General features: G+C 31.8%; 1 protein-coding gene across 1 annotated transcript in view; it reads right to left on the bottom strand.

The window, feature by feature from the left end:
* Positions 1 to 5,200: 5,200 nt before the first annotated feature.
* LOC139497236 (uncharacterized) overlaps positions 5,201 to 15,321 on the bottom strand; it is a 63,605-nt gene continuing 53,484 nt past the window's right edge. Inside the window, exons 10-12 of the mRNA XM_071285365.1 lie at positions 7,349 to 7,429; positions 5,978 to 6,431; positions 5,201 to 5,427 (exon numbers count right to left, since the gene is read on the bottom strand). Of these exons, the coding sequence (XP_071141466.1) occupies positions 5,375 to 5,427; positions 5,978 to 6,431; positions 7,349 to 7,429 (588 nt within the window). The 3' untranslated portion in view covers positions 5,201 to 5,374. The remainder of the gene's footprint in view (positions 5,428 to 5,977; positions 6,432 to 7,348; positions 7,430 to 15,321) is intronic.

The raw sequence follows: 15,321 nt of genomic DNA, 5'->3' as shown, positions 1-15,321 counted from the left end.
CACGGCCGCCATTGTTATGTATTTACAATGTTGTTTTTGTCAATCAGATACGATTTTACTCGAATTTATACAATATTTGTCGGAGATTTTCTGTATAAAGCTAGCGGTTGAACAAAATGAACATCGCTATCATGAATAATAATGATAAAATAAGTTTTTAGCTCGTTCAATTGGAGACTTTGGTGAACATGGTGAAAAGGTTTGCAAAGTTAATTCTTATTTTCTTTCAAGTGGAAGGTGACTACGTCGGGTGTAGCTAGAAAGCAACTATCCTAGTCGAAATTCCGCTTGCAAAAGTGGAAGGTCGCGGACCTCGGACCACCGCTAATTTGCACACCTGCCTCCAAATTGAAAAGATACGAAAATTTCTTTTTCTAATTTGAAATTGCCGCCAAATGCATGAACAGTTGAACTTATTATATAATAGACTACTGACGTAGTTGTACTACGTATTGATGACAAACAATATTCCTACGACTTTTGCCATTTGGGAAATCTAAACTGCTTGTCTTAAGAGATTTTCGGCGATTAAATATTTCATACAATTGTTCTTTGACATCTTGGCCAAAAGCACAAATCATAATGAACTACACAAGGATTCTTAATAAGCACTACTTCCTATGTGTAACCTCAAAACTTTTGGATAAATCGACGATCATTTAAGGTTTTTCTGGTCATATTTTTTGTAATCCAGAATAAAAAGTATTAAAAAAGTGTTCAATTAGTTATATATAACATAGTAGCAAGCTAGATGATGACAATGGCAAGTATTTCAGCATTTATTGGGTAGAACACAAATCTAGGGTGCTCGCATAATGCAGCTTAACTGCACAAAAATAATGCTTATTTGGGCCCCTTTTTGGCCCCTAATTCATAAACTGTTGTGACCTCAACTCCAAAAATCAATCCCAACCTTCCTTTTGTGGTCATAAACCTTGTGTTTAAATTTCATTGATTTCTATTTACTTATACTAAAGTTATTGTGCGAAAACCAAGAACAATGCTTATTTGGGCCCTTTTTTGGCCCTTAATTCCTAAAATGTTGGGACCAATACTCCCAAAATCAATCCCAACCTTCGTTTTTTGGTCATAAACCTTGTGTTAAAATTTCATTAATTTCTATTCACTTTTACTAAAGTTAGAGTGCGAAAACTAAAAGTATTCGGACGACGACGACGACGACGACGCCGACGCCGACGCCAACGTGATAGCAATATACGACCAAAAAATTAAAATTTTTGCGGTCGTCTAAAAAAGCTACAGTCAATCAATTATTCCAATATTAAGTGTTGTTTCAATTAAATTCATTTAAGAGCGGTAAACTTATGCAATAGACAATCTAACCCAATTGTAACATCGCAATTGAAATCACAAAATCGTTCATTACTATATAGGTGTGCGACAAGGTGATGGCTTAAGCCCCCTCTTATTTAATATATATGTCAATGACATTGATTCAATTTTTCCCCAAGAATCATGTTTTCCGGTGCAGCTTATAGACACTAGAATGAATTGCTTATTATATGCTGACGATTTACTGTTACTATCTGAAAGCAAAGAAGGTCTTCAATCCTGTTTAAATTCTCTAAAAACATACTGTGATAGATGGAAGCTAAATGTCAATTTAAATAAAACAAAAATTTTGATCTTCAGTAAAGGTAAAAAAGATTTTAAAAAATTTAAATTTTTTTATGATAACAAAGAAATTGAAATTGTTGAGAAATATAAATATCTGGGTATTATCATTTACTTTAATGGAAATTTTAAACATGCTGCAGAACACTTATACAAAAAAGCCTAAAGGCACTTTTTTCTCTGCATTCTAAGACATTTGGATTCAATACCATAGATCATAAACTAAAATTAAAACTTTTTGATACTCTTATAAAACCCATAAGTACTTATAGATCTGAAATATGGATTAGTGACTACAATATAAAAGACTCAAATATTGATAAATTACCTTTTGAAAAAATTCATAATAAATTTTGTAAAAATATTTTAGGAGTTCACAAGAGAAGTTCAAATATGGCAGTAAAAAGTGTGAATTAGGAAGACAACCTACTTTGAATCATATACTAACCCTAGCCCTTAAATATTATGATCGACTTAAACAGCTTCCATCTGACAGATTGCTTAGTGAAACATATAAATTAGATCATTCATTATATACTGATGGACACAGATCTTGGCACAAATTTATCTCTAATTCTATTGAAAAATATAATTTAACAGACAATAATCTCAATTTAAAGAACTTAAAGGATAATATTTATAACCAACATTCTAATAACACTTTGCATAATCTAGAAAAATTACGTTCAATTGAACAAGACAATAAATTACATTTCTATGCCAATATTTATTCAGAAGAATTTAAAGGGGCACTAGCTGTCAAATTCATTGTAACCGATTTGACTCAAATTCTCATATTTGGTTTATAACAATGTAAAACATTTATCCAAACTATCAAAAGTCTAAAATAAACAGTTTACAGAGCATGGGGTAGATAATATATAGGTTCGTTTCGTGTGTATTTTAGTCCAGACGCCACCTAATTAACTATCGATTTGACCTCAGATGACCATATAAGCGATGTAAACAAAAATAAAGATACGAATAGATTAAACCAACACGTGCAATTGCATTTTTATAGGTCTGTTTGGTTTTATTTTATAGATTAAAAATAGATGTTTCTCATTGTTTTTAACCATATAAGAATGATTTTATGTGCATCGAATTAGTAATCAAATGATTTACCGTAGTTTCACTTTCATTGTTGACATTCTTTTTCTTTAAATAACCAGTACACGTACAATGCATGCGTTGTCAATCTCTAGCTAGGGGTTAACTTGAAGTTCACATGAATACCGGTTAGAAAGATGATGACGTTTTCACTTGCAAGTGAATCAGTCAAAAATTATGTTTCATCGCTTATTTCAACAAAATTAAAGGAAATTGATTGCTAAAAGCAAATTATTATTTCATTATTCCAATTTGATTAATGATTGATCTAAAAGAAATCATACTTTATTTTTTTATATATATCGTAGCTAGTGCCCCTTTAAATTGCAAAATTATCTATCTTATAAATGTTCTCCTAATATAACAAGAAATCTTACAAAATTAAGAATTAGTTCCCACCCTCTTTTGATTGAAAAGGGTAGATATTTCAGACCAAAAATTAAGAGAGAAACAGAATATGCTCTAACTGCGATCAAATAGAAGATGAAAAACATTTCCTTATTTATTGCAAAAAATTTGAAAATTATAGAAAACAACTATTTAATAAACTAAATTTTAATTCACAAGATCTGTGCCCTGAAAAGGTTATGGAAACCATTATTAGTTTACTTAACCCACAAAATATTGATGACAAAAAAAATATATGCCATTACATACAATTATGCTTTGAATCTTTGTAATTTTATTCATTTAACCTTGATTTGATATTTTGTCATACATAATATATATTTATTTATGTGATGTAATATCATGTTAATGTGGGGGAAGACATCATTATACTTGTATTGATTTTCCTGATTTAATAAAAACTTGAAAAACTTGAAACTATATCTGATGATCGAATCACACACAGCTCAATGACTGCATATACAAACAACGCTAATATCTTGTGTGATTTATTACCTGTCAATTACATGAGAAAAAATAGTGAAGAATATTGACAACGGATGTTTTAACAAGAATTTGATTTTTACACTGGTACATATATATAAGCGTCAGTCAGTGATCTTTTCTTTCATTTTTGTATTCTTTAAAGTTCATAGTATTTTTATTTGTCCTTCTGAAAATAACGAAATGAGGTCGAAAAAAAGAAATTTCACGGCATAATGTTTATATAATAAGCAATATTTAATTTCGGGAATTAACAAGGTTTTTCCATGACTTTTTATGTTCGGGTTGAATCAGTTGTAAGTGACAAATGGAGCATATTTTTAAGATTAAACGAATATTGTGAACAGCTGATGGCTTATAAGCACGTGGCAATAACCGCCTTCTAAGAGCACATGTTATTCTATTGAAATTAATCAGGTGTCATCTTGGTTTATTGTATCTACACGGCAATCAGTATTTACGACAACAATTTTAAAATGGCAAATTCACATAATTTCAATTTAAGCTTACTCATTGGTGTCAAATCAATACAAACTGATCTCTAAACAAAACATTAGGCTAAGGCTTATTTATTCGCGTACAAAACAATGCAAAAATTTCACAATGTTTTATTATCAGATAAACTACTCCATCATATACAAAGTGTAACAAGTGCATATCAATACATTTACAAATCAATAAACATATGGCAACCAATGTACCGTTATATAACGTTCATGGATCGACCCCCGCCCACCCGATCTCCCGTGGACAGCAGTTGGCGTGGATTCCACGCTATACCGTGGACCGGTCGGTGGGCGTGGACCACAGATGTCCACCCAATGCACACGACATACCGTGGACAAGTGGACAAAATACAAACTGTCAAATATTTCAAACAAAACCTGGAAAATTAAGATTAAATATAATACCCTATTGCACTTTTTAAATTTCCTTTTATGAATCAACCAAGATGGTTGTTATACAGTAATTAAACAGAAACCCAATCACCAGAAACATAAAGAAATTTAAAAGTCAAAAGACAGTTGTTTTACAACAGATAAAAAAAACTAGGAATCATTAAGTCGTGCAAAATATGGAAACATTATGAATATATTTAACACAACTAACAAATTCTATCATCTGCACTAAATTCCCTAAAAGGACAAAATCATTAGAATAATTCATGTATATCTTTTTCATCGAAAAGAAAGAAAAAATATTCATAATTGTTTTCTTGTTTTGTCTGATCTTCTCACTGTACTGAATTCTTTTTTCTGGATATCATTATTACACATAAATATATACGTAAACAAGTATTCATTCTATTTATATAATTAATATGGTATTAGCAATATAAATATTACAATATGTGCTGCATGCATGTGATAACATTGAAAACATAATACTGAAACAGTCCAATATTGGTCCATTTTTTAACTTTAGTCAAATCATTCCGCCTTGGTCCACTCTTTTTTAATATTGTTTATTATTTTCTGTAACTCTGCTTCAATCAGCTTAACAACTCTAGTAAGGGGGATTGGTTCTACTGTTTTGGTCCACTCTTTTTTTATCTTGCCAATTATTTTCTGTAACTCTACTTTAATCAGCAGCATAACATCTCTATTAAGGATGATCGAATCTATACATAAAGGATCAATGGTCTTCTGTAAATCTGTTGCTGTAGTAGTATATGTATTGTTCGTAAGATGCATACATAACTGTTTGTTGTACAAAATATGAAGATGAGCTTATTTCTCTATTGTGTTGAAACATTGATTTGATGTTCAATTTCAACTTCAATAGCCATTCCTGAAATAAAATAAAACCCATCACTGCTCAGATCAAATAAATTATTTTTAAAATTCTACTAACAAAAATCAGTTTTATAGATATAACAATTTCGACAAATATGTAAAGAAACTTTAGTGATTAAAAGACAATGTAACCATAGTTATGGTCATAGTCAACAGGCGGTTTTATTACGTTTTTATATAGAAATAATAAGATGTGATATGAGTGCCAACTCTCCATTCTCTCTATCCAAGTCAAAATGTGTAAAAAGTTAATAATAATAAGTCACAGTACGGCCTTCACCACGGAGCCTGAGGTCATATCGAACAGCAAGCTATGTATGGCCCTAAAATAACTGGTGTAAAACAATTCAAACGGGTGGACCAACGGTATAATATATATAAAATATATAATCTTTATGCATGGACATAGAAAATCTATATATAAACTAGTCTGCATACACTCATATTTTAGGACAAACAAGTCCTAAAATCTTAATGAACTTTGTGCATAAAAAGATAGGAATTGAAAAAATGGTCTGAAATCCAACTGTTTAACGCATATTTACCTAATATTTCATTTTTAATAGATTTCACTTCCTCTGCAGAAATAGTTTTAGCCAAAATCTCATTTAAATGGTCTGTATACAGCCTTGTTGGTTTGTTATGTTGATCAAACCGTTTTAAAAGATCGCTTAGTATATTACGTAATTCATTAAAACGTTTATCATCAAGATGAAATATTCTAGAATGTTGTAATTCGTTTCTTGTCAGTCTAATGCGCTCAATATCATCTCCAATAGCTATGTGTGTAGTCTGAATTCTTTGCCATTGACCACCCCATGAATTACTAGGAATGTGTTTATTGAGATTCCTGTGCTCACTGTACAAATATGTTATATCACAATCACACCTTGGACGTAGATGTGGTTTATCTGGTTTCAATAGATCATATAAAACATCAGCAAGAATATTCAGCGCTATCATTCCCATCTTTGAAAAGTTGATTTCCTCTTTTGTGAACTGAAATACAGATTTAGGTAGAGAATTATGATATAAAATATGTAAAATGCCAAAATAAGACATATGTAAGGCTAAATTGATTTGTTTGGTGAATCGATTGTCGATTTAAAAAGGTGGTCAAATAAGTTAAGTAATGCAACCACAGCAACCCAAACAATATAGTAATAAACATGAAACTATTTACAAGCGACCGAGAACACAGCTAGATATGTGATATAACGTACCCCTGTCAAACTGGCTGCTGCTATTGACTCATCAAAACAATATAGTAATAAACATGAAACTAATTATGAGAACAAAGCTAGATGTGTGATGTAACATACCCCTGTCAAACTGGCTGCTGCTATTGACTCATCGAAACAATATAGTAATAAACATGAAACTAATTATGAGAACAAAGCTAGATGTGTGATGTAACATACCCCTGTCAAACTGGCTGCTGCTGTTGACTCATCAAAACAATATAGTAATAAACATAAAACTAATTATGAGAACAAAGCTAGATGTGTGATGTAACATACCCCTGTCAAACTGGCTGCTGCTGTTGACTCATCAAAACAATATAGTAATAAACATAAAACTAATTATGAGAACAAAGCTAGATGTGTGATATAACATACCCCTGTCAAACTGGCTGCTGCTATTGACTCATCAAAACAATATAGTAATAAACATAAAACTAATTATGAGAACAAAGCTAGATGTGTGATATAACATACCCCTGTCAAACTGGCTGCTGCTATTGACTCATCAAAACAATATAGTAATAAACATAAAACTAATTATGAGAACAAAGCTAGATGTGTGATATAACATACCCCTGTCAAACCGGCTGCTGCTATTGACTCATCTAAACAATATAGTAATAAACATAAAAATAATTATGAGAACACAGCTAGATGTGTGATATAACGTACCCCTGTCAAACTGGCTGCTGCTGTTGACTCATCATGGATATTTGAAATGTCTCTATTACTAGCGTTGATACGGAAAAACAGCTGCAATTCAAAAATAAAATAACCTTAAGAGAGCAAGCTTACCTACACCGACACCCTTCCATCTACCATACAAATGGCGAAAGCTTTTAATGTCCTTTGTGTTTTCGTCTTTCAGAAATAATCCTTTTCCGGTATATTTTTTGGCAACAAGATTGTGTCAAAACATCTATTTATTAGTAACTTTAATGATGCATAATGATCATGATAGATAGCTTCTTAGCCAGGTTGATATGCATATTCAGGACAAGAATATGTTAATGTAAAATAAATACTTATCATGTTTTGTGCTAGACCGATACGTACTATGAGCTAGATATGCTAACGTGCTAGTTCGCATGATAACAGTCAACATAAAGACATTTCATCTGTATACCCAGAAACATTAGTTCTTATTTATAAAGCCAAGTGCTTAGCGGAAAAGCAGCTGATACAATTTAAAAGTATTTGATTTGACCAGGCTGGGGAATGAACCCTAGACCTCCTGAACATGAAACTATTGAGGTGGTTTAGTCAAGGTTGCCCTCATGCCTATATATAGATAGTAACCAAGCATATAATAGTACAATAGGAATCTTCCTCTAATCATTTATACAAATTAAATTGTAATCCAGTATTTCTAATTTGATTTAACATCTGGAACCCCCCTTTTTGCAGGAGTTTTGGAGTTCATGGTCGACTTAAATTAATGACAGCATGGATGTGGTGACCTTAAAATGTAAAATAGGGATGAAGTCCCAAATTACAGTAGAAAAATCAATTAAAAACAAATAAATCAATTTCAATCTACTAATAAACTTAAAATTGTCAACTTTCTTATTTTGTAACTTTTTTATTTACCCGAATTTGCCCAGAAATCCCAGTCTTTCTTCCAGTCTCGTTTGTCATGAGACTTTAAGACAGAGTAAATATATATTTATTAGTATATCAATATACAGGAATGAGCACAATAACAATTTTAATTAAAAAAATCAACGTTACCTGATGATAGCATTTTTGATTGGTTACATTGAAAACAACATTATGACTACAATGATGTCCCATCTGAAATCCTTAACATCAAAACCAACTGCAGAAACGTTTTGGAATTTCGGTTTCATTTTAAAAATTAAAATATGTTCGAATTAAAAAATAATTGACAAATTAACAGATAATACCTGTCTCATATTATCATCTGAGATCTTCGTCTTATTAAAATCGACAATAATTTCATGACATAAAGTATTTGAATCTGGAAACAAACGCAAATACCGACGTAGGAACTGACTGATTGACGGGTTAGGTACTATATAACCATTGATATCACAAAAACTAGAACATGGTTGATACATTATAATCAGTCATTCTCAATAGAACACGATTTATTGTTAGAGGATGCAGAAGAACCCGGAAGATATATGACCTTCAGCATGAAAATTGGCAATCCTAATTAACTTTTATATCAGTGTCGAAGGAACCTGCCACGTTTGAAGTTCGAATTCGCAGCCACAGCTATTCAAGCTTAAGGGTTTTCATAAGCTAAATACAAACAAATAATATAAAATAGGAAAATCATATCAAAATAAAGTACAGGTGTTTCAAAAAATAATGAAGATGTCTTTTTTCCAGACTTACTTCAAACCCCATTTCATAATGTTGAATTGGAAGATGATCATGATGATAGTGATCTTTCTGTCGACAAATGATATGAACTTTTTGAACAAGTTCTTTGTCAATTGCATTCTCCAATTTATTTATATTGTAGTCCTGTAGTGTTGAGTTGTCGTCTGAATGTTATATTTCACATGGCTATAAAAGGGGAGGTTTTGCATGCCACAAAACCAGGTTCAACCCGCCATTGTTTTCTTTAAAAATGTCCTGTACCAAGTCAGGAATATGGCCATTGTTATATTATAGTTCGTTTCTATATGTGTAACATTTTAACGTTGCGTCGTTTGTTTTCTCTTATTTTTGAGTGTAAATTCTATTGCGATAAGACGTGTCACGGTACTTGTCTATCCCAAATTCATGTATTTGGTTTTGATGTTATATTTGTTATTCTCGTGGGATTTTGTCTGTTGCTTGGTCCGTTTCTGTGTGTGTTACATTGTAGTGTTGTGTCGTTGTTCTCTTATATTTAATGCGTTTCCCTCAGTTTTAGTTTGTTACCCCGATTTTGTTTTTTTTTACCATGCATTTATGAGTTTGAACATCGGTATACTACTGTTGTCTTTATTTATGACAAGCAAACAACATTGAAAATTAAAAGAGTGAACATTTTTAAACAAGCAAAATGGTTCTATTATAAAATTAACATTTGTATTCAAAAAACATTTAAAAAAGATTAAGTAAACTTAAACTATTGGCTCTAAAGAACCTGTGTCGCTCATCTTTGTTTATGTGCAAAATAAAAAAAAGGACACAGATGGATTTATGACAAAATTGTGTTTAGCGATAGTGATGTGTTTGTAGATCTTACTTGACTGAACATTCTTGCTGCTTACAATTATCTCTATCTATAATGAACTTGGCCCAGTAGTTACAGTGGGAAATATTATGTAAAAAGGGAGTCGGTCGGTAAGGACCGATTTTGGCTTCAATTTTCAAGTTCATCTGACGAAAGATTTTAAACACTTTTTAAACACTTAAGTGTCTATTTCAGTTGATTCAATAAGTTTGTGCGAAAGATTTTAACTGATTTACTCATTAAAAACACTCCGATTCTAGCTTAAATATGAAAAATCTATCAAATATGCCGAAAAATGTCACTTTTCAGATAGTTTTTGTCAAAAATGAAAGTGACGGCATCCATGTTCATCCACAACCTTTATATATTTTATGTTATATCATAAAATACAACTTACATTTCAATATTAACAATGAACACGAATACGGCCACTTTCACTTAAGACGGAAACTGTATAAAATTAAACTAAAATGCTAAAATTGTGAAGATTTCAGTAATTTAGCATGACTTTATGATGCTAGTACCCGATATATGTGCATTGTATTAAATATAAAAATAGCCCATATTTATGAAGCAGACGTATTTTACTTTCCAATTAATAACCAAAAGTATACATTTAAACAATTTTTGTTTAACTGCTATATCTTGTGGCCAAAAACGGGCCTAACTGAACCTACTCCTTCACATAAATTTACAAAATTTAAGAAAACTGTTAAAAATTGACTACTAAGGGCAATGACTTCTTCTTTGATTATTTGACTTTTTTGTAGGTCTTACTTTGCTGCACATTATTGCTGTTAACAGTTTAATTCAATCTATAATAATATTCAAGGTGATAACCGAAGCCGCAAAATTTTCTTAAAATTACCAATTCAGGGGCAGCAACTCAACACCAGGTTACCTGATAGGCCTGATAATTTCAAAGCATATAGATCTTGACCTAACAAATGATTTTATTTGTCGTCAAATTTACTAAAATTATTTAGTCCCAGAGATATGAGCCAAAATCTGCAATTACCTTATGCTCTTTTTTTGCCATGTCGGTCATCTTGGTTTACGGGCGAGGTCACCGAACACATTTGTTTTTAAACCAGATACCCTAATTATGGTTATGGACCAGTTTGGTTAAATTTGTCTTAGTAGTTTCAGAGAAGAAAAATTTTGCAAAAAACTACAAAAATTTACAAAAAATAGTTAAAAATTTACTATAAAGGGCAATGGCTCCTTAAGGGGTCAACCCCATCAGATTTGCTCTAAATGCTTTGGTTTCATAAATCTAAGCCACAATCTACGTTAATGCTTATGTTTTTTTTTAGACATGGCGGCCATCGAACACATTTTTAAAACTAGATACCCAAATGATGTTTTTTGCCATGTTTAATTAAAATTGGCACAGTACTGTAGCTTTGTAAAAGTAATCGACGACGGACAACCTTCGGGACAGGACAGGTAGGGTGCAAACAACATTAATGATGCTGTTTTATTTTGCCACTTTTAAGCTCACTTGGTCAGGTGAGTATAAAATTGTGGCAAAATAAAATATCATCATCAATTTTGTTTGCACCTGTCCTAAGTCAGGATTCTGATGTTCAGTAGATGCGTTTGTTGATGTGGTTCATAAGTGTTTCTCGTTTTTTGTATAGATTTAACCGTTGGTTTTCCCATTTTAATAGTTATACACTAGTCATTGTTTGGGGCCCTCTTTCGCTAACTGTTCAATGTGACCCAATTAGTGCTTAAAGAAAATTGCCTAAAAAGAAACATACAATACTAAAACATTTAGATACAATTTTTGATAATCATCAAATTAAGCAATGTTTAAACATACGATTCAAAAATTATCTGAATAAATTTAGATTTAAACTTTTGAAGAAATTGATTATATAAGTGGGTCAAAACTTCATTTGATGTAACAAAATAATCTTCTTAAAACTATATTACCAGATCAATGGCCATAGCACTTTGATCAACCCTCACAACTATAATGCAATTAGTCTGATGAGATTAATCCTTTAAAAAAACATGGTTGATGTGCTATCACAAAAGGGCTTTTTAACTATGTTTGATTTTTTTCTCCGTGTTTTACATATTTACAGATCACTAAGGCCGTGATCACCCCAAAAGTTTATGTACAGTAAACATGTTAACACTTCGTTTAATTACATGTACACGAGATTTGTTCACAAATGTAAAGTATATGTTATTTATAACATAGAATCGAATTCCACTTTTCTAGCAATTACCATTTGATTTGTAAAGGAGCTGTGAAAAAGGGGGCGGGATGAGCTTTAAATTATAAAAAAGGCAAGACAGGAGTTTTGAGTAAAAAAAGCTTGGATGATCAACTCTGCCAAAACAATGGCAGGTTGACAATTTAGGTAAAAAATAATCAGGATAAACTAATCAATAAAGGCAGGACCGAATAGAATGAAAAATAGAAAGGCAGGAATGAGAATATAACAAAAAAAAAATACTGCAGGCCAACATTTTTCATCCTATTCCCCCACCTCCCTTCATAAAATTATAATTATATCTCCCTTATGAATGCAAATTTGGTGTTTTGCAGTACTTCAAAGATAATTAAGATATCTCGATTACATATTAACGTTGCGTCGTTTGTTTTCTTTTTGTGTGTAATTTCTATTGCAATAAGACGTGTCACGGTACTTGTCTATCCCAAATTCATGTATTTGGTTTTGATGTTATATTTGTTATTCTCTTGGGATTTTGTCCGATGTTTGGTCCGTTTCTGTGTGTGTTACATTTTAGTGTTGTGTCGTTGTTCTCTTATATTTAAGGCGTTTCCCTCGGTTTTTAGTTTGTTACCCCGATTTTGTTTTTTGTCCATGGATTTATGAGTTTTGAACAGCGGTATACTACTGTTGTCTTTATTTACGCAGTAAAATTTGCATATATACACGTACACTCGCTAAGACACATTATTCCAAAAGATATATGTGTATACAGCGAGTTGATGATTTGGTGAAATATATTTTCGTTTTTGCATGCAGATACTTCTTAACAACTACGACTTTTACTTAAAAAGAAAAGTTCGTACATTGCAAATTGATATTGTTTTATTATTTCTAAGTGCATTTTACCGGATCAAAGATACTTGCAAAACCATACAATTTACTGCACACTGTTTAGTAATGCATTTATGAGTGCATTGTTGAATAAGAAAAGACCCATGGCAAATATTTCTGTGGATTCGGAATTAATTATGTGTACAGCAATGATAATTTTTTTATAATAAAGCAATACATCTACCGTAGACAAATACTTCGGTAAAATCTTGATTAATAATCAAATACCAATTTTATTCAAACAACGTTTCTTTTATAGTTATCCCACGAGAACGCGGTATGTCAGTGAAAGATGACCCCGATGGCCGGAGGCCAGAGGGTGATCTAACACTAACACACCAAGTCCGAATGGGATAACTTTTTTACATCCCAGCTTTTTTAGATTAGACGAAAAACCATTTACAATTCATAAAATCTAGTTTAGAACACCACACAACCATTATAATATACTTTACATAATGATATATTACTATATGATGTATACCCTTAATGACCCCCTAACACGATGAGTAGAAATCAAATAATGTCAACTCGCCCCACTGGCCAATCGGCCCACACTATATCGCCACTTTAAAAAAAAAAAATGCCCCACTCTTGTTTACCGACTTGCCCCAATTTGAAAAAGTGTAAAATCAAATTGAACAATCAGTCTGACAACTCACTTATTAACGAAAAAGGTTTAAACCCCACTGAATACAAGTCTGCCAACTCGCCCCACTTATAAAAATATCTTGCTTCCTTTAAGTATGTTAAATTACTGTTAGTTCGTATCCAGTCGTCCTGGTGTAGTGGAATGTGTCGTGGCTTAATATGCTAAACGTCTTGAGGTCGAATCCCAGCATATACACTGGATTTTTTCTACGTGAATTTTGATAGTCTTTTCCGTATAATTTATTATAAGTTTTATAGTAGATTTGGCATTCCCGCCAAAATGTTACAGAACAAAGGAAAGCATGCATAACAAAGAAACCCTAACTGGGTTGATCTGGTAGGGGTGATCCTGCTCAGATCACCCCTGTTAGAACAAAGGAGCTGGGATGTAATCTTAATAAAGACACTGTAAAACTCATGTTTTTAATACCTTGTACCTCGTACAATTAACTCACACTAGCCCTACATTGACTATCGACTGCATGTAAACATTAAGGCCGTGTTCACATTGACCTGAACTCGGTGTTGTGTTAGTGTAACTCGCACATAAACTAAACACAATTACGTTTCCATTGATAACACTCAATGTTTACATGTAGTTTAAATCATGTTTGTCTACATGCAGTCGATAGTCAATGTAGGCCTTGTGAAGATGAAGTGTACACAAAACTAGGCATTTAGAACATTAATTTTACCATGTATATTAAAAAAAGAAACAATTTTTGAATAAAATTGATATTTTTAACTATTGTTAATAAAGATCTTCACAGAAATATTTGTCTAAACTTGATTATTTGTTATAAAAACACTTTATGTAGCTTTATCAACCCCTTATCAAGACTCAAACATCATCATTGCCGAATACATCATTCATTTGAAAAGGTTTTTCCTAATAGACTGCAGGTACAGAGAAATAGTTGCTACTTGTCTTTTCTCAAACAACGATTCACTCAACAATGCATTACTACTAAAAGTGTGAGGTAAATTGTTTTGTTTGTCTTGTATATCAGATCCATTAAAATATACTTAGAAATACAAAACAAAACATTACATCCTCTCTTTGCCAAATACTCATTGGAGAAAAATACCTTTTTTTCCTGTAAGGACGCAGCTGCAGCCTACGTTTTTCTAATGCGTAATCAAGACATCTTTAGTATCTTTAAACTCTTGCAAATTATCAAATCAGCTTTTATAAAGGAGCAGCCTTAGTCCGACTCAAATTTTTTTTCGCACGAACGTTTTTATTCAGGTTTTTTCGATGCTAGCAATCAAATATTTTTTTAAAATATTTAACACTATAATGTATGCGGAAACTCTGGATTTAGAATAATTGTTTTTTAATCATCTGTATGACCAGAATATTTTTTTTTTTCAAATTGCTCCCCCCTCTCTTGAAGTCAAATGAATGTCCACTTACTGCTAGAAAAGTTGTCTGAAATATTTGAATTCAGTTCTACGTAATGAACATTTAACTGACATATAGTTTAGAAGTGTGAACAAATCTTATGAACGGACAATTAAAAAAGGTGTGTAGATGTGAACAAATTTAATGTGAAACCAGTGCACATTACATTTAATTAATTGTAGACATGTTTTCTGTACATGGCTTTCGTTGTGAACATGGTCTAAGTTTTATCAATAGGAACGTAATTGTGTATAGTTTACGTGTGAATTACAGTAACACAACACCAAGTATAGGTCAATGTGAACAC

Source organism: Mytilus edulis, chromosome 12 (genome assembly GCF_963676685.1).
Source record: "Mytilus edulis chromosome 12, xbMytEdul2.2, whole genome shotgun sequence".
NCBI lineage: Eukaryota > Metazoa > Mollusca > Bivalvia > Mytilida > Mytilidae > Mytilus > Mytilus edulis.
The sequence above is the reverse complement of the archived record's forward strand: the minus strand, read 5'-3'. Positions and strand labels throughout refer to the sequence as shown.